General features: G+C 36.4%; 1 protein-coding gene across 1 annotated transcript; it reads right to left on the bottom strand.

Moving 5' to 3' along the window:
* Nucleotides 1-13,847: 13,847 nt before the first annotated feature.
* LOC107792231 (ABC transporter F family member 4-like) lies at nucleotides 13,848-17,812 on the bottom strand. The gene is made up of 2 exons (XM_016614425.2): nucleotides 17,671-17,812; nucleotides 13,848-16,290 (listed from the first exon to the last, which is right to left on the bottom strand). Exon 2 carries the CDS (start codon nucleotides 16,276-16,278, stop codon nucleotides 14,101-14,103), a length of 2,178 nt encoding a protein of 725 aa, XP_016469911.1. The 5' UTR covers nucleotides 16,279-16,290; nucleotides 17,671-17,812; the 3' UTR covers nucleotides 13,848-14,100.
* Between the last annotated feature and the right edge of the window lie 1,907 nt (nucleotides 17,813-19,719).

Here is a 19,719-nt window from a genome sequence, read left to right as displayed (position 1 = left end):
TTATTTTTGCAAATGTGGCCCCTTCCAATTCTCACATGAATTTTGAGGCCGGGGAGGATTATTTTATGACACTTTACCAACTTGTCCATTCTTTTACGAAAACAACCTTTCGACAACTGAAAGATACTCTAAGGCTATTTCGGCAAGAACGGTTTAAGACGCGGCCGAAGCTGGCTCGATTTATTTTTGACAAAAAATTCAAACAGTATTCACCTAACCGCTGACTCTTTGTTTTTTTTTCAAAATTACAAAAACGTGGTGTTGCAAACACGGCCCTTTAGCGCCTCGGGGACGAAGATTTTTAAGGCTGTGTGGGTCCATATTTCAAAATGACCCAAAGGTGGCTGTTTATGCCAAGTCAGCCTTCCGGCATCCCTTTCGGGAACATTCGGCTATTTATGACAAAACAGCATCACCTGACTTATTTATAACTCTTTTTTATCGTTTTTCAAATTAGAAAAGTCAATATTGCAAACACGGTCTTTCAACGTCTCGGGGACGAAGATTTTTCAGGCTGTGTGGGTCAATTGGACCAAGTCTTAAAAAATGACCCAAAGGTGGCTGTTTATGCAAAGTCAGCCTTCCGGCGTCCCTTTCGGGAACATTCGGCTATGTCTTGATAAAACAGCGTCACCCGACTTCTTTATGACAAAATTAAAATTTGACATATATATTTTTTTTGTTTATTATTATTATTTATTTGTTTTTTGGCTTTTTAGCAAAAGGTGGGGTTGGACTTCACCCGACTTATTTATGACATGTTTTTTTTTATTATTTATTTATTTGTTTGTTTTTAGCTTTTTAGCAAAAGGGGGTTGGACCCGATGAGGGTTGTCTACGTATCTCACATCCGATGAGAATCAAACCCGCGTAGTTCGGTCAATCAGGAATAAGTAGATGAACTAACTTTTTTTTTTGAATTTGTGAAAGAACTACTTTAAAAGAAGAAAGGAATTATATTTTTTGATTTTTGATTGATTTTCTTTTTGAAAGAAATACTTCTAGGATATATTTTTGAATTTCATTTGCTTTTTTTTTTATCCTAAAGAAGAAGAAGAAAATATCTTTCAGAATTTTACTTTTAATAAAAGAAATGCTTCTCAAAATGTTTTTGAATTTTGAATTTTCTTTTCAATTTTGCAAGAAGAATCAAAATATTTTCGGATTTTTTTTTTATATATATATATATATATATATATATATATATATATATATATATATATATATATATATATATATATATATATATATATATTTTAAAACAATTAGAAAGACTTTCTAAAGAAGTCAATAATGGAAAATATTTTTGGATTATTTTAATTTCGGCATTTTCATAAACAAATAAATAAACCTATTTTAAAAACAAGACTTTTTTTTATTTAGAAAAACAAGACAAAACAATGATGATTTTTTCTACTTTTCCTTTGCTTTTAATAAAACAAACTAATAAGACATATTTTTTTTATTTTTTTTCTCAAAATTTCGGCAGAGTTTCGACACTACTTGGACATTTGCTTTTTTTCCTAACAATAAGTAGTCACATCTCTACACTGTTATTTTCTCCTCTTTTTCACGATTTTTTTTAATTTGTGGAAAATAATGAAAACATACAAAATCTTTTTGAATTTTCATGCTTTGTTTTATTTGTAATTTTATTTTTTATATTTATTATTTCTTTCAAAAATGTGGCATGGGAGACATAATGATTTCCAAGACTTCTTGGATTCCGCAAATGCTCCCCATGCGCTTTTCCCAACATATGAAGCGTGGGGGACATAGGGGAATTCCAAGACTTCTTGGATTCCACAAATGTTCCCCATGTGCTTTCCCAAAAAGCAAGCGTGGGGGACATAGGGAATTCCAAGGCTTCTTGGATTCCACAAATGTTCCCCATGCTTTGATTAAAATAACATCATGCTGGAAATGACCAAATGACCCATACGCCCTTGACTAAATACAATATGTAGCACATAGGATGCCGAAAGATTGTCTATTATTTTCAGGTTGCTTGTCCTAGACGGACCCAACCCCTATGTTGAGTCCCCTAAGTCAAATGCACATGATGCAAATAAACGTTCCTACTAGGGATCCGGCATGAAGTCACGTTATTCTATGTTCAAAACCTGGGTCGGTGTTCTAGACAGTGTACCCGAGCGGACAACTCGAGCTGAGGAAGGAGCTCCTTTCCGGGAACCAAAAGGCCAGCCAGCTTAGAAACTTTCCGAGCCTCTTTTATTTAGGGTACGACACTAACAGAATAGGGAGTCTCAACCAGTAAGCACATCCCCAGAGGTAAGAAGAGAAGGGTTTCAGCACAGTTTATATACAGTTCAAATAATATCAAAGCGGTAAAAGTAGCATTTAGCACATTAGGCTCAAACATGTAAAAATCAGACAAAACCAAATATAACAATTTATCTAAGCTCAAATTTCTAACCCTGAACCAGTGGTTCTGGGTTTTTATCTCCCCAGCAGAGTCGCCAGAGCTGTCACACCTCCTTTTTCCGCCCCACGAGGGGGCAGGGGGAGTTTTTTCCAATTAAAGGACAATCGAGACGGGATTGGTTTATTTATTTCAGAGTCGCCACTTGGGAGATTTAGGGTGTCCCAAGTCACCAATTTTAATCCCGAATCGAGGAAAAGAATGACTCCATATTACAGTCTGCGTACCAGAAATCTAGATAAGGAATTCTGTTAACCCGGGAGAAGGTGTTAGGCATTCCCGAGTTCCGTGGTTCTAGCACGGTCGCTCAACTGTTATATTCGGCTTGATTATCTGATTTTATACAAATGTGAACTTATGTGCCAATTTTATCTTTTAACCGCTTTTATCATTCACTGTTATTTTTATAGGACTTGCAACGTCGTGAAAACATATCTCGAACCACGTTACATCAATGCACCCGTGGTTATTGACATATCTCGACTCGGTTGAGATTTGGATTTGGGTCACATAAATGTGCACCCGAATTTAGGGAGATAACATTATTAAAGGCGCGCCTAAAGCAACTAGCGCATTATTATTTTGGGGTAGGGCCGTAACGGCCCATCCCAGAATCTAAGTATTTAATACATATATTTTGTGAGGGCCCCGCAATTTGTCCCTTTTATTTGGCGAGGCTCGCCTCATTTTATTATTATTTTTTTAGAGAATTTGCAACGTCATGGAAATGCATCTCAGACCACGTTACAATCAATGTACCCGTGATTAGAGATACATTTCGATTTCGTTGAGACTTGGATTTGGGTCACATAAATGCGCACCCGAGTTTAAGGAGAATAAATTATTGAAGGCGCGCCTAAAGCAACTAGTGCGTTATTATTTTGGGTAGGGCCGTGAAATTTGCTAAACGGCCCGTCCCGGAATCTAAGTATTTAATATATACACTTAGAGGGCCCCGCGGCTTGTGCATTTTTCTTTTTTTTCTTTTTTGCGAGGCTCATCTCATTTTTACTATTTAAGGGCAAACTTAAAACAACTACGATTTCCTACTAGTGAAGCCATCTGAGATTAAACAAAAAAACAAATTCTAATAGGTAATAATATCCATGGTAAAAATGAAGAGCAATTCAACAAAGATGATACACAAACACTGCATAGGAAATCCATATCGTTTCATTCCATTTAAGCAAATATCACAAGTTTAAAAATGCGTATGCACCTGTTTGAAGCAAGAACATCAACCAACTGGACCGACAACTATCGGACACCTCTCCAATAACAGAACGACGGAACCTCGACGTCAAGCTCAACGTACCGGACCTCGACGAACCAAAGACGACCTCGATGGAAATAGAAAGCTTGGACCAAAAACTATTGCTGCTGCTGGATTTTGCGACGCAGCAGGCTAGCTCCAAAACGTGCGACAGAAAGGGGTCGTTTGGATGCGAATAAGGAGCTGGGTTGGGTGGTTGTCGACCGGAAAATGATGACGAGGGGGCTGGTGTCGTCGGAGCAGGTGGTCGTTTGGACGTGGTGTTCAGATGATGACGGTTATGGCGTTGGAGTTTTGGAGGGGACGGGTGGTCGTTTGGTGGTGGTTTGAGGCGGTGTCGGAGCTGGTGTTCGGACGAGATGGTGATGCGAGGAGGACGACGAGTGAAGCAGCGATGGGGACTGCCGGTGGTTATAGGCGATGGGGAAGGCGTCCGGGCTGGTGGTTTTGGGGAGTTGCTGGGGTGCGAGGGTGGTTGATGGTAGCGGTTCCGACGAGGAAGCAGCAGTAGCTGCTGCGTGATAGCAGCGAAGGCGTGGGGGAAGGTGAGGGAGTTCTGCTAGGTTTTTCTTGGTGAGGAAGAAGCAGCTATGGAGGTCCGGAGTAGGGGAAGTTCGGAATGGTGACGACGGGGAAGGCGACGGACTGGGGCTAGAGCTCCGACGAGGGGGGGTGGTGGTTGCGGATGGTAGTTTTCTAGGGTTTGAGGGTGGTTTTACGTGAGGCAGTAGGGTTTTGTTGAGGAAGAAGAAGCATGAACAGTGCTTCCCTTCAAAAAATCTGTCCAACCCCCTTTTCAAAATGTTTTGCCCGTGCATTTGTATAGTCTTTGCCAAGACAAATGAGCCCCACGCGTGGTGGGGTTCAAGACTTGTGTCCCCCACACGTGGTGGGGTTCCCCATGTGTCGTGGACTCGGTTTATTATGGGCTAGGTCCGAAAATTAGGCCTAAAACCGGGTAGTTTGAACCCGAATATTATTCTTTAGCCCGGACCCGAGAATAAGAACACGACGTTGCTTAACTAGTCCTATGTAAGCAAAATAACTACAAAACTAAGACTAATATTTAAAACAAAACTATATCTTTTTTTTTTAAATATTTTTCAAGATTTAAAATAGCTACGAAATATTAATAAAACTATTTTTTTTTGTAATTTTCGTTTTTTTATATAAAGATAAAATATAAAGTAATATTTTTTTTGTATTTTTCAAAAATTAAAATGACTATAAAACATTAATAGAACTATATTTTTTGTTAATTTTCGAAATTATATAAAGTACAAAAATAAAGTACAATTTTTGTATTTTTTCAAGTTTATGAGAAATACATAAACTAAAAATTTATATATATATTTTTGTAATTTTTCTTTTTGCAACGAAATAAAGTAAAAATAGTTAAAATAGCTATATTAGACCCAACTTCACATATTCACGCTAAAAATGTGAAAATTCTCGGGGAGGGTCAAAAATCCGATGTCTACAACCATCACCAATGAAGGTTGGTATTGAATCCCCTGCCTTTTTAGAGCGTATACATGGGGATATATGTGGACCTATTCACCCACCAAGTGGGTTGTTTAGATATTTTATGGTCCTAATAGATGCATCTTCAAGATGGTCTCATGTGTGCCTACTATCATCTCGCAACCTGGCAGTTTGCAAAGCTATTAGCCCAAATAATTCGATTAAGGACACAATTCCCAGATTATCCTATAAAGGCTATTCGCCTTGATAATGCTGGAGAATTCTCATCTCAAGCTTTTGATGATTATTGTCTATCCGTTGGGATAAAAGTTGAACATCCTGTAGCTTATGTTCATACTCAAAATGGCCTTGCAAAGTCATTTATTAAACGCCTGCAATTGATAGCAAGACTGTCACACCTCCTTTTTCCGTCCCCGCTAGGGGTGAAGGAGTTTTTTCCAATTAAAGGACAATCGAAACGGGATTTGTTTGTTTATTTCAGAGTCGCCACTTGGGAGATTTAGGGTGTCCCAAGTCACCATTTTTAACCCTGAATCGAGGAAAAGAATGACTCTGTATTACAGTCCGCGAACCAGAAATCCGGATAAGGAATTCTGTTAACCCGGGAGAAGGTGTTAGGCATTCCCGAGTTCCGTGGTTCTAGCACGGTCGCTCAACTGTTATATTCGGCTTGATTATCTGATATAATACATATTATAAACTTATGTGCAAATTTTATCCTTTAGCCGCTTTTATTATTTTTATTTATTGTTATTATTTTACGGAGAATTGCAACATTGTGAAAACGTATTTCAAACCACGTCGCAATCAATGCACCCGTGGTTATCGATACATTTCGACTCCGTTGAGATTTGGATTTGGGTTACATAAATGCACACCCATATTTAAGAAAATAATTTGTTAAAGACGCGCCTAGAGCGACTAGCGTATTGTTGTTTTGGGAAAGGCCGTAAAATTTCACTAGACGGCCAACTCCGATGTTCTAAATAATTAATGCATACATTTGTGAGGGCCCCTCAATCTACATATTTTACTAGGCGAGGCTCATCTCATTTATTTTAAATGGACAAATCTTAAAGCGACTACATTTTTCTATTAAAATTAGTCTCTAAAATAAAGAAAGAAAATCCTAATTAATTACGAGCTTTTTTTATATTATTTATTTATTTAAGAAAGCATGACATACTAATTGCTAGATTAATACAAATATTGATGAAAAGGAATTTTACTCAAAAATTCGAAATTATAAATAAAATAAAAATTCGACAACTAATATTCAAAAGAATCAAATATAGCTAGATTAAAACTCGCATTGTTATAAAAAAAATTATTGATATTAATTATTCACAACCATTTGAAACTAGATTTAACCATAATTATTAATGCTTATTAGAAAGTTTATTAAACTTAAACGTTCTTCTAATCTTGTTTGAACTCAAATCGTGCCTTAATGCCTAATTCACGAAATTCAGTTTAAATTCATACCTTAGCTAAATTTAGCTACTTGTTCACGATTAACCTACTGTTGATAATCTTAAAACCTTCATAACTAGTGAATTAACCCGTCTTGCCAAACTGATTCATTAAAGACTAACTTATGTTATTTTTTCTTATTCCAATTATTATTCAGTAATACATGAAATAGCCTAAATACAATCAATAAAAGGAACAAAGAAAAGCGACATTAAAACGTCAAAATTCAATTCTTCATATGTATTCATGCTTCCACATTATTAGCTTGCAATAGCTAGTGTTACAGTCGTGTACCTGATATTGGAAGCAAAAGAAAAGGGAGATCAGCAGAAATTCAGTAGCATACAACAACAGCGACACCCAGCAACCAGTAACACCCAGCAACGAGAAACTAGTGACAGATTTTAAAATCAAGATAAAAATCCAGAAACACCGACAACAATCAACGGACAGAAGCCAAGGGAATCTTTTCAGATTTGAAAGACTAATTAATGTTCAACCCTTAATTTCTGAATCAGTATATCAGAATATTTAAATTGTATATCAGGTGTATACTATTCTTCTTTTGAATTTCCAGAATGTTTTTCTTTTTATTTTTGGAGTCTTAGTATTTTCGGAATTTTTCTCTCTCTTAAAATTCAGCTCCCTTTTTTTTCTCTCTCCTCTTCTTTTTTTAAAATCTGATCAAGTCTCTCTTATTTATCACCATCTTTCAGCATTTTTAAACATAAAACTCACTATCTTCCCACTCATCCCCCTTTTAATCCCACTACCTAATGTTTTGTCCCCCACTACATTAAATAAATACCCCAATATATCTTGTCCCCCATGCTTATATTAAATAATTGCATTATTCCCCATTATTATATCTTGTCCCCCCATTATTGATTATTTTAATAGTATTTTAATCCTAATTGACAGAGCACTCAAAATAAATAATTGTTCAGAATTTTAATTCCAAAAATACCCCTCTGACCTTACTGAAATTACCATTTTGACCCTGAAAATATTGTAATTTACCAATCTACCTCGTCAGCTATAACAAGTTCAACTAATCAATTCTAACCAAAATATAGCAGCTATAACCAATTCCTAATCAGAGTTTATGAACAAACTCAAACTATATGATGAACAACAAAGAAACAACTTGAATTATTTTGACTGAACAATGTTTTTACACAACAAACTTATCTTCAGATTCACCAACAATAACAAACAAATATATTCAAAGCATGAGCTCAAATTCAAATTAAACTTTAAACAAAATAAATAAACAGATTCAAATCACTAAACTCAAATAATCAATTGATCTTCAAATTAAATCCAACAAAATTATAACAAAGATACATGATTCAAACTAAATCAACAAATTAAAAAAAAAAACATAAACTCACATTAAATCACTAGATTAAAAATGAACTTCAAACAAAAATGAACATGAATTAAATCTATATTAAACAACAAACATGGATGATTCAAGCGATTAAACTGACATATTTCTATATTACAACTAAATTCTTTTAAACGAGTAAAAACAACCGAAGAAGAAATAATTAATTGAATTTCAACTTGAATCTAACAACATTAAAAATTTCTAAAAAAATACATAAAAATACATGAAACAAACTGAAGAATTAATTAAATTTCAATTTGAATCTAATAACATTAAAATTAAACTAACAATTTCTTTTAATAAATAAAACACATGAACAAACTGAAAAACTAATTAATTAAATTTCAATTTGAATCTAATAATATTAAAATTAAACTAACAATTTCTTTTAATAAATAAAACACATGAACAAACTGAAAAACTAATTAATTAAACGATGAACACGAACAAAACAAGAATCAAACATTCACCGATTTTATATCCGAGAATATCAAAACAAAATACGGACAAAATGAAACTCAAACCCACTAACCGGATCGAAATGACGAAGAACTTGAATGAAAGCAAATCTGTCCGGAGACAATTATTGCACCAAAATCACTCGAATCTGCCCGGAAACTTAAACAATAGACAAAGCTCGATGGAGGGGTGTTTGGCAACGACGAGAACTGAAGCAGCAGCAACAAAGCAGCCATGGCCGCGCGAAGCTGGAGAAGAAGAAGCATCGAGCAGCAGCAACAAAGCAGCCATGGCTGCGCGAAGCTGGAGAAGAACAAGCATCGAGCAGCAGCAGTGACGGAGCAACAGCCATGGTGAGACGAGATCTCGAGCTTGAAAACGCAGCCATGGCAGTGAGGATCTCGTCCATGTCTGGACGTAGCAGGAGCAGCAGCGACAATGACGAAGAAGAAGAAGCATCAACGCAGCCGTGAAGGAGGAGAAGCAGCAGCGTGCGACGGGATGGAGAAGAAGACGCAGCAACAGCCATGAGTGTCGAGCTCAAGCTCGAGCTTGACGAAGAAGATGAAGCAGTGGCAGCGAGGTCTTGTTTGGACGAAGAACGAAGGAGGAGGAGCAGGGTCTATTTGGACGAAGAACGAAGGAGGAAGCAGCAGCCATGAACGTTGGTTGTTCATGTTGGAGCTGGTTTTGCACTGTGTATATGTGTGTATGTGTTGATGTGTGTGTGTGTGAGTGTGACGGGGTGAAGGGGAAGGAGACGGAAGGGCAAAGGCAGCCATGGGAGAGGCTTTGGTGAAGCTTGGGGAGGAAGAAGGAAAAGAGAGGGGGGAGGGGGCGGGTAGTTTAGGGTTTTTTAGGTTTGTGCAATTTTTTTTTGTTCAAGAATGAAAATAGAAAGGGTGGGGGTGAGGTTTTGGGTTATGGACTGGGTCGACCCGGTTTGAAATGGACCGGGTCGTAGGGAAGGTTGGGTATTTTTTGGGCCTGTGGCTTGAACTTGAAGAAAAGCCCAATTCCGATTCTCTTTATAATTTTTGCTCTATTTTCTTCTACTTTCTAATTAATAAAACTAAAATTCTAAATTAAGTTATAAACTAAATTAACTTATCAAAAATACTAAATAATTCCCAATAACTATTATCGCACATTTAAATAGCAATTAACGATAAAATCGCACAATTTAGACGTTAAATGCTAAAATGCAACATACATTATTTTTTTTATGATTTTCTAATTTTTTGTAAAACAAACTTAAATAAATACTAAATGAAAATGTGACATATTTTATATTTTTATTAATTTAAACGAATAAACATGCACAGACAAAAATACAAATAATTATACAAAAATACCACAAAAATTCAAAAAATTGCACACCAAAGGAAAATTGTTTTATTTTGAATTTTTTGGGAGTAATTCTTTCATAGGGCAAAAATCACGTGCTTACAAAGACCACTACTTATGAAAACAAAATTGCCCACTACTACTTGGGGCCATGCTATCTTGCATGCAACATCACTTATTCGTCTCAGACCGACACATTATAATAAATATTCTCCGTCACAATTAGTTTTTGGTCATAAACCAAATATTGCCCATCTACGAATTTTCGGATGTGCTGTATATGTGTCAGTAGCACCACCACAACGTAGTAAGATGGGACCACAAAGAAGGATGGGAATATATGTTGAGTTTGAATCACCCTCTATTATTCGCTATCTTGAACCATTAACAGGAGATTTATTTACTGCTCGATTTGCAGATTGTCGGTTTGATGAAACAAATTTTCCACAATTAGGGGGAGAGAAAAAGGAAATCAAAAGAGAAATTGTGTGGAAAATTTCATCATTATCTCACTTTGATCCCCGTACCCCTATATGTAATCAGGAGGTCCAGAAGATCATCCATTTACAGAATATAGCAAATCAAATGCCAGACGCATTTACTGATTTGAAAAGGATAACTAAGTCACATATCCCAACAGAGAATGTGCCTATCCGAATTGATGTCCCAGTAGGACCATCTACTAGCATGAGAGATAGTGAACCTAAAGCACGCCTGAAGCGTGGTAGGCCTTTGGGTTCTAAGGATCGAAATCCTCGAAAAAGAAAATCGACAAATGATCAAAACGATAATATGAAGGGATCTCCTGAAGAGACCCAAAAGTTGATTAGTTCTGAGATTCCTGAAGAAATTAATGAACCCGAAGCTCATGTGAGTGAGGAACTTTTAATAAGTTCGATCGGTGATGGGATTAATTTAAATCGATCTGAAATAGTGGTGGATAATATTTTTGCATATAATGTTGCACTTAATATTATGCAAGATAGTGAGGATCTTGAACCTCGATCTCTCGAAGAATGTCGACAAAGATCTGATTGGCCAAAATGGCAAGAGGCAATTCAATCGGAATTGAAGTCACTTGCTAAAAGAGAGGTCTTTGGATCAGTAGTCCAAACACCTGCTGGTATAAAACCAGTTGGTCATAAATGGGTTTTTGTGCGAAAAAGGAATGATAAAAATGAAGTTGAAAGATACAAAGCTCGCCTTGTTGCACAAGGATTCTCACAACGACCTGGAGTCGATTTTGATGAAACATATTCACTTGTTATGGATGCCATAACATTTCGATATATCATCCGTTTAGCACTACATGAAAAGCTTGAAATACATCTAATGGATGTAGTTACAGCTTATCTGTACGGTTCACTTGATAATGAAATTTATATGAAAATCCCTAAAGGACTTAAAATGCCTGAAGCAAAATCTCAGGAAATGTATTCAATGATATTACAAAGATCTTTGTACGGTTTAAAGCAATCTGGGCGCATGTGGTATAATCTCCTTAGTGAATATTTGCTGAAAGAAGGTTACATAAATGATGTTATTTGTCCATGTATTTTTATAAAGAAAATGGCATCAGAATTTGTTATACTTGCTGTTTATGTTGATGACATAAATCTTGTTGGAACTCCAGAAGAGCTTCAAAAGGCAATTGAATATCTTAAGAAAGAATTGAGATGAAATATCTTGGAAAGACAAAACTTTGTCTTGGTCTGCAAATTGAATATTTAGCAGATGAGATCTTTATCCATCAATCTGCCTATACAGAAAGGGTCTTAAAACACTTTTACATGGACAAAGCGCACCCATTGAGTACACCAATGGTTGTTCGATCACTTGAAGTGAATAAGGATTTGTTCCGACCTCCAGAAGAGGACGAGGAACTCCTTGGTCCCGAAATACCCTATCTCAGTGCAATTGGTGCACTAATGTATCTTGCTAATGCTACAAGGCCTGACATAGCATTTTCTGTTAATTTACTAGCAAGATATAGTTCTTCTCCTACACGGAGACATTGGAACGGGATTAAGCATATATTGCGATATTTAAAGGGAACTCTTGATATGAGTTTGTTTTATGCTAACAAAGATAGTGTAGACCTTGTTGGTTATGCAGATGCAGGTTATTTATCTGATCCTCATAAAGCTCGATCTCAAACCGGCTACGTATTTACATATGGAGGTACTATCATATCATGGCGCTCCACAAAGCAATCTATTGTTGCTACTTCTTCAAATCACGCCGAGATAATAGCTATTCATGAAGCAAGTAGGGAATGCGTATGGTTGAGATCAATAATTCATTTTATTCGAGAAAAATGTGGTTTGGAATGTGAGAAAAGACCCACAATTTTATACGAAGACAATGCTGCATGCATAGCCCAATTGAAGGGAGGATTTATAAAAGGAGATAGAACGAAGCACATTTCACCAAAACTATTCTACACACACGATCTTCAGAAAAGTGGTGACATTGATGTGCAACAAATCCGTTCAAGTAATAATCCAGCAGATTTATTCACTAAATCTTTGCCAACTTCAACTTTTGAGAAGATGTTATACAAGATTGGAATGCGGAGACTCAAATATTTGAAACAAAGTTTTCATCAGGGGGAGTAAAATACGCGATGCACTCTTTTTCCCTTACTAAGGTTTTTTCCCATGGGGTTTTCCTTATAAGGTTTTTAATGAGGCACCTAGCAATGCGTCTTACTAAATATGTGTACTCTTTTTCCTTCACTGAGATTTTTTTCCCACGTGGTTTTTCCTAGTAAGGTTTTAATGAAGCACATTATCTTTTAATGAACATCCAAGGGAGAGTGTTATAAATATATTATATTATGGATGTTCATTTAGTATTCCGTTGTAAATAAGCTTCCTGAAGAAGCTTATCCATATGGGACTCCACCGTAAATATGTTTATCTATTTAGTACTATATTGGAAATAAGCTTCCTGAAGAAGCTTATCACTTCGGTACCCGGTTATGGATAAACATTACCCCCAGTAGAAGTTTATCCATACCGGGTATAATAAGCTTATCTTTTCAGTACCCAGTTATGGATAAACATTACCCCGGTAGAAGATTATCCATACCGGGTATAATAAGTTTATCCTTTCAGTACCCAATTATGGATAAACATTACCCCCGGTAGAAGATTATCCATACCGGATATAATAAGTTTATCCATTCAGTACTCCGTTATGGATAAATATTGCTCTCAGTAGAAGATTATCCATATCTGGTACAGTAGCAGCTTACACAACAGCTTGCGTAGCAACTTACACAGCAGCTTGTAGCAGCTTACACAACAGCTTGTAGTAGCAGCTTACACAGCAGCTTGTAGCAGCTTACACAGCAGCTTATAGTAGCTTACACAACAACTTGTAGTAGCAGCTTCCTTTCTTCTATAAATAGAAGAGATTTCAGTTCATTATGTACATCAGTTTGAGTTCGAATAATATATCAGTTTCTCTTTATACTTGTCTTTACTTTACAGTCTTTATTTTATAACATTTTGGACTTTTTGGCCATAAAGAAATAAGAGATGTTTTGAAGGACAAAGAAGACATATATCTGTAGGATTAAGAACAAATGTCCACATAATTTGTATTTCTGGTGTAAGAGTACTATTTTGGAGAATGTAGATCAGTATTTGGACTTTATTGAGATGCTCGGAAAGTTGTAACTGGATATTTGAGCCTTCTTTCATGTACTTTTGTGTACCATCTTGGTACTTTATCTAATGAAACCTTTACCTTATAAAAAAAAAATGGAGTACGCAAATCTTATATTGCAGATTTTAGAAAAACAGTAGGTAAAAACAAAGATCATATGTTCATATTCGAGTAATTCCAGTATCATATCGTTCATGTTACAAAACTAGAAAGTGAGATTATAAAACCTGTCCTCGGATCGATAGAAACAAAACAGCATACATGTTAATGCAAGTTGAAGATGCAAATCGAGGCAAATCTGACAGACCTAAGACCAAGAGGAAAAACAGATTGAATAAGAAGCAAAAATCAATGTTCCTGACATTATTGCCTGTGAGGCAAACCATAACAAGAAATAGATAGAATATGACACAGTACATATAACTTAGTCGCTATGTTCTTCTATATCCGCAACAGAAGATTACACTCCCTCAATATGAAGTCGTAAAGAAAAGGTTCAAAAAAATGAACAAAGAACTCAAGATATCACAGTAGAATGAACCGGTTGCAACATCAATCATCAACCTCTTCCCTGATTTCCCTTACAAGTTCTTCCTTGTACTCATCAAATGTACCAGGGAACTTTTCAACAGTTCCATTCTCAACTACCCAAATTTCACTTCTTTCTTCATCGTCACAAACCCTCGATATGAGCCTAGAGTCGTGACTGACTAACACAACTCCACCTGTGAATTCATCAAGTGCATCTGCCAAAGCATCAATACTCTGCATATCCAAATGGTTTGTTGGCTCATCTAATAGCAAGATGTGAGGCTTCGACATGGAAATAGATGTGAACACAACTCTAGCTTTTTGTCCTCCAGACAACTTTAAAATGGGGGTTAGATGGTTATGGCTGGGAAGTCCAAATTTTCCGAGCTTTGCACGGACAGCTTCTTGCTTACTAGGTCCCTCCTGATCTGGATGAAGACGAAGAAGGTACTGGACAGGTGTTTCATCCATTGTGAGAAGATCAACAAAATGCTGCGAGTACCGTCCGATCCTCAACTTTTGACTCCTGCGGACTTCACCCTCTGAAGGAACTAAATCACCTGCGAGGAGGTTGAGCAAAGTCGATTTCCCTGCTCCATTGGGCCCAACAATAGCGACTCGGGTCCCCATATCAATTCCAACATCAACATCAGAGAGCCTAAAGTCTGGTCGATTAGGGTAACTGAAGCTGACCTCAATTAGCTGAAGAAGTGGAGGTGTCAGTTCAGTAGGCTCGGGGAAGTGGAACTCAACGGTGTAGTCCCTCCACTTCTGAGGGGCTTCAGGTGGAGTTTCATCTTCATCAACCCTATCCTTGCCCTTTTTCTTTGATTCTTTGGCAGCTACAAATTTGGCTCGGTCTTTTACCTTCTCCTGTTGTGCTCGATTTCCAGATCTCTTGGCAGCTTTTAACTGCTTATCATAAATCTCAAACTTCTTGTTCATCTCTTTACGACGTTGTTCATATCCACTTTCAAAACCATCAAAGTTACCCCGATAGAAGTGCAGTTTCATGTCATGGAGATGAATAATCTCATTGCAAACAGTGTTCAGAAAGTCTCGATCATGTGAAACAACAACCAGAGTTTTCTTCCATCTGCACAGGTACTCCTCTAACCATAGTACAGCCCGAAGATCAAGATGATTAGTAGGTTCATCCAACAGCAATAGCGTAGGCTGAACAAATAGAGCCCGTGCTAGAGAAATTCTCATTCTCCAACCACCACTAAAAGACCGGGTAGCACGAACCTGCATTTCCTTAGTGAAACCCAGTCCAGCAAGAATTTTCGATGCTTGGGCCTCAGCAGCATCTGATCCCATCAGCTGCAACCTTTCATACAGTTCAGAAAGTTTTTCTCCAACATCATCATCCCCATCAGCATCATCTTCATTCTCACCAACAGATGCAGCAGCATTCTGTAAAGATGCAGCCTCTTCTCTGAGCTTGATGAGTTCCTCGTTAGCTGAAACAACAGCTTCAAGGGCAGTCCTATCATCGCCAACTATCTCTTGTTCAACCAAAAGTACATCAATGTTTTTTGGTACTGGAATTTTCCTCCAAGCAAGGAGCTTTAGTAGGGTGGACTTGCCCTTTCCATTGGGACCAACTAAACCATATCTCTTCCCATGAGATATCTTAACTGATGTGTTCTTTAAAAGTTCCTTTCCACGAGCTGCTACAGAGAAATTTTCTATAGTTATATCCTTGACATTTGCATCAGCATCATCTTGACCTTCAAGAACAGACGCCCTGCTACCGATAACAACAGTAAAAGCATCATGATCATCTCTAAGTGCCTCCTTTTTGGCCACCTCAGCTGCCTGAAAAGCAAGCACGTCCTTCTTTTCGCGTTTCTTCAGCTCTTTATGACTTATGGAGGTATCAAGTGGACCTGTTTCATTCCTTCTATGCCTTCTCAGTTCTTCCTCTTCTTCAGGGAGAAGCACATCTTCTTCATCATCAGAGGGAGGAAGATCAATACCATCAGTGTAAGCTGACGCTTTTGGAGCTGCTTTAGGCTTGGGCTTACTAGCACCAGTGCCTGAAGATCCTTTGTTGGGCTTCTCAGGTTTCTGGTCCATGCTGGCAAGCATGGCAGACACAGAAAGCTTCTCCTTTTTCCCTTCCTTGGAGCCATCTTTGCTGCTTCCCTTAGCCTTCCCGCTAATACCAGCCTCATCTGTTTTTTTCTTCCCCATTGTATTTACTATCTGTTGTAACCAAAGATAGTGATTAGAAAATGTGAACAAGTAGATCGTCAATACACCAGTCAGCTCAGCCAACTGACCAAGAAATAAACACATCGAGAATAGTAATTAAGAAGCTTCGCACAAAAGACTAAGCAACTAGCAAGAAATTGGAACAGTAGCATAAATAGAAAAGAAAGAAGCATAAAATCACATTGAAAGAAGCCAGAGACAGAATGGCAATAAGAGGTCATAGTTTAGTGAACCAGAAAAACAAAAAGCTTAAGGTTATTATACAGACTCGAACACTGGAACATATGTTATAGGAAAAGAGAGAGAAATACAATGACATATCTAATCATTCCAAAAGCCAAAGGATTGTTGGGACACCGTAACAGCAAAACCAATCAATTAAAAACTTTAGGGAACATTTGTTTCCCACAGATTTGCACATTACGTTAACCAACAAAGAAAACCAGAAGGTTCTGGTATAATATTTCAATTATACCCCTACCACATTCTCCTTAGTACATAAATAAAACAAATGTTGAGACCAATTACAAATATTACTTTTGTTTACTCCGAGTTGAATCTCTGCTACATTAAGTCCAAAGGAATCTCAAAAATAATGTACGCTTTTTATCCTGAGAGGAAAAACCAAGGCTTCTTCTAGCTTCATCCAAGATTGATTCAACTAGTCCACTATGCCCACAATCCCAAACTAGATGAGATAGGCTACATAAATCTTCTTTATCCATTCCACTTCAATATATCCACCATAGATTCATAGTAAACTATTTTTACATAATAGTATACTTTGTATCGATCAATTTGAAATTCCTGAAAGCACTTTCGTCCCATCGTCCCAATTGGAATCAATAAGTATGCACACACACACAAATGTGTGGGGTTTTTTGGAGGGGGAGAGGACAGACAAATTTTTAAAAATAATCAAAAAAGAAAAACAAACAAATTAAACAAACCAAAAACATGCCAAAGGGAAAAAAAAGCTAAAAATACAAATATTAATATACATATCTCATCTTTTATAACGCTCCAAGAACCCCCCCCCCCCCCCCCATCCCCCCAAAAAAAAAAAAAAAAACTAGCAGAACGTTATATAAAAATGAAAACTCATCTTAGTAGCGTTATTCATAATTCTTTTACTTGTTTTGTAAGAATCCGATAGTTCGACAAAATTAATTAGTAACACTCAAAACACAGATTAAAGCAGATTCTTTTCTTCATACAGTGGGAGCAGCCACAGTGAATTAAAACCCAATTCATAATTCATAATCTATATCAGTAAAACCTAATTCACGAAAGAGGAATTAATAAGATTCCGTTTTAATTAATTTTAAACACGAAAAATCGGGATGTATATATAACAGAGAAGAAGCTTACGTTTTTTGAATTCGCCGGAAAAGAGAAATCGCCGCCGAGGAGGTCGCGGAGATATGAGCAAAGGTCGTAGACGATAGAGTGGGAGTTTAATGAATTGTGTATTACTTTTTTTTTTTTTAGTCTGTATAAGCGAATCAGATTCTTATAAGGGTTTTAAGATTAACATCAGGCTAAATTTTTTGTATATATTTTAATGAGAAAATCATAACAAACATTATTTTTCTTTAATTTAATTAAATTTCTTGATCTTTTGTTATTTGGCACGTATTGTATCTTGACTAAAGCTGGCAATTTTAGGCCCAATCGGCTCAATCCGCCCAGCCCGGTCAAATTTTCATAGAAATGACAAAGATAGCCACTTTACAGAGCTGTATTTAGAAATTAGCCAATGTATTCCTGGATTTTAGTTTTTCGGTTCAATTTTTTTGGACATGTTATAAATGAAATTGTATTTAAGGTGAATATCTATATTTAGAAAGATCATAGGGTTTATTACTTGGTGGCTAAGTCACTATTTTCCTATAAATAGAGGGTTCTATTCCATTGTAATTCATCTCAAAGCAATAAAAATTCTCTCTCTCTATTTTTCTCTGCAATGTTCTTCTTCTTCTTCTTTTATTGTTTTATAACACGTTATCAGCACGAGACTCTAACCAATTGAGTAGAAGCTTTGGGATCGAACATAATTTCTATATTTTCCATTCAAGACAGTTCATCTTAATAAGTTGATTTCTATCAAAATTGATTTAGCAAAATAACTTATTGAGTGCCTCCACTTAATAGCTAAACTATTGCTTATGAGAATAAAATTATCTTTGATATACGTTATATATAAAAGTATATTACATTCTCCCCTCACAAGTGGTTCAGGTCAGGAACCAAATAATTTCATCTTATTATTATTGACATGCGGTGTATATTTTGATTAACACCATAACGCATAAAGATGGGTTCCCAAAGTTGAGGAAGTAAGTTAGTTTTTCTAACATGAGGGGGAGACATGATAAACAGTTGAGAAAAAGTTATGTGGAATGAATTATCATGTGTACATTTAGATTTTCGAATAAGATAATATGAACTTGAAGTTCATAAAAGGATAATTCATTTGCAATATATTGCAAAGCATGTCAGACGCATTTGCTAACACAAAGAAAGTAACTATATTCTCATTGCAAATGCTCCAATTAAGTCCCAGAAGGATAAAGTCTATAGTACGCTTAAAGCGTATAGACAAATCGGTTTCAAATAAACTTCTTCCTAAAGAATATGACCAAATGATCAAAATGATCATAATAAAGGAGGCAAGTGATCTAGAAGATCACATGACATAACACTTCATAATATCTCAGGAGAGATTCAGGTACCTAAATATATGAATGAAGAGATCTCTATGTTATGTCTTTATGAAAATAAGGAGGTTGGAACCGATATAAAATGTTCGTCGACGACATCTATTATAGCGCTAAGTATAGATGAGGATCTTAAGTATGTTGCATACGGACACAAAAATATTGGCCAAATAGAAGAGACACAATTCAAATAGAAATGGCTTCATATGAAAGACATGTAGCTTTGGGCATGTAGTTCAAACACTTGAAAGTATAAAGTCAATTATATGACTTGTATGACTTAACTTATATGACAATCCTTGAAGGATTTAAATCGCTTGAAGCATATACAATTCTTGGTCCCGAAGTACCATATAATAAGTGTAATTTCTGCACATATGTATCTTGTTATAACTATAAGCATGATAATGTAATAGCGAGAATTTTTACCTCTATGGAGATATTGAAAATGTTATTCCACGACATTATATGAAGAGATTACATATATACAAGAATGGTGATTTCAAGGTGTAACATATTCATTGGAGTTAATATGATTGATTTATTCACCACATCTCTACCGATGTCAACCTTTAAGAAGCTAGTATACAAGATTGGGATGCGAAGGCTCAAGGATGTGAATTGATGCTCTCATTAGAGGGAGTTAATACGCGTTGTACTCTTTTTTTCTTACACGGTTTTGTCCCATTGGGTTTTCCTT

Source organism: Nicotiana tabacum, chromosome 18 (genome assembly GCF_000715075.1).
Source record: "Nicotiana tabacum cultivar K326 chromosome 18, ASM71507v2, whole genome shotgun sequence".
NCBI lineage: Eukaryota > Viridiplantae > Streptophyta > Magnoliopsida > Solanales > Solanaceae > Nicotiana > Nicotiana tabacum.
The sequence above is the reverse complement of the archived record's forward strand: the minus strand, read 5'-3'. Positions and strand labels throughout refer to the sequence as shown.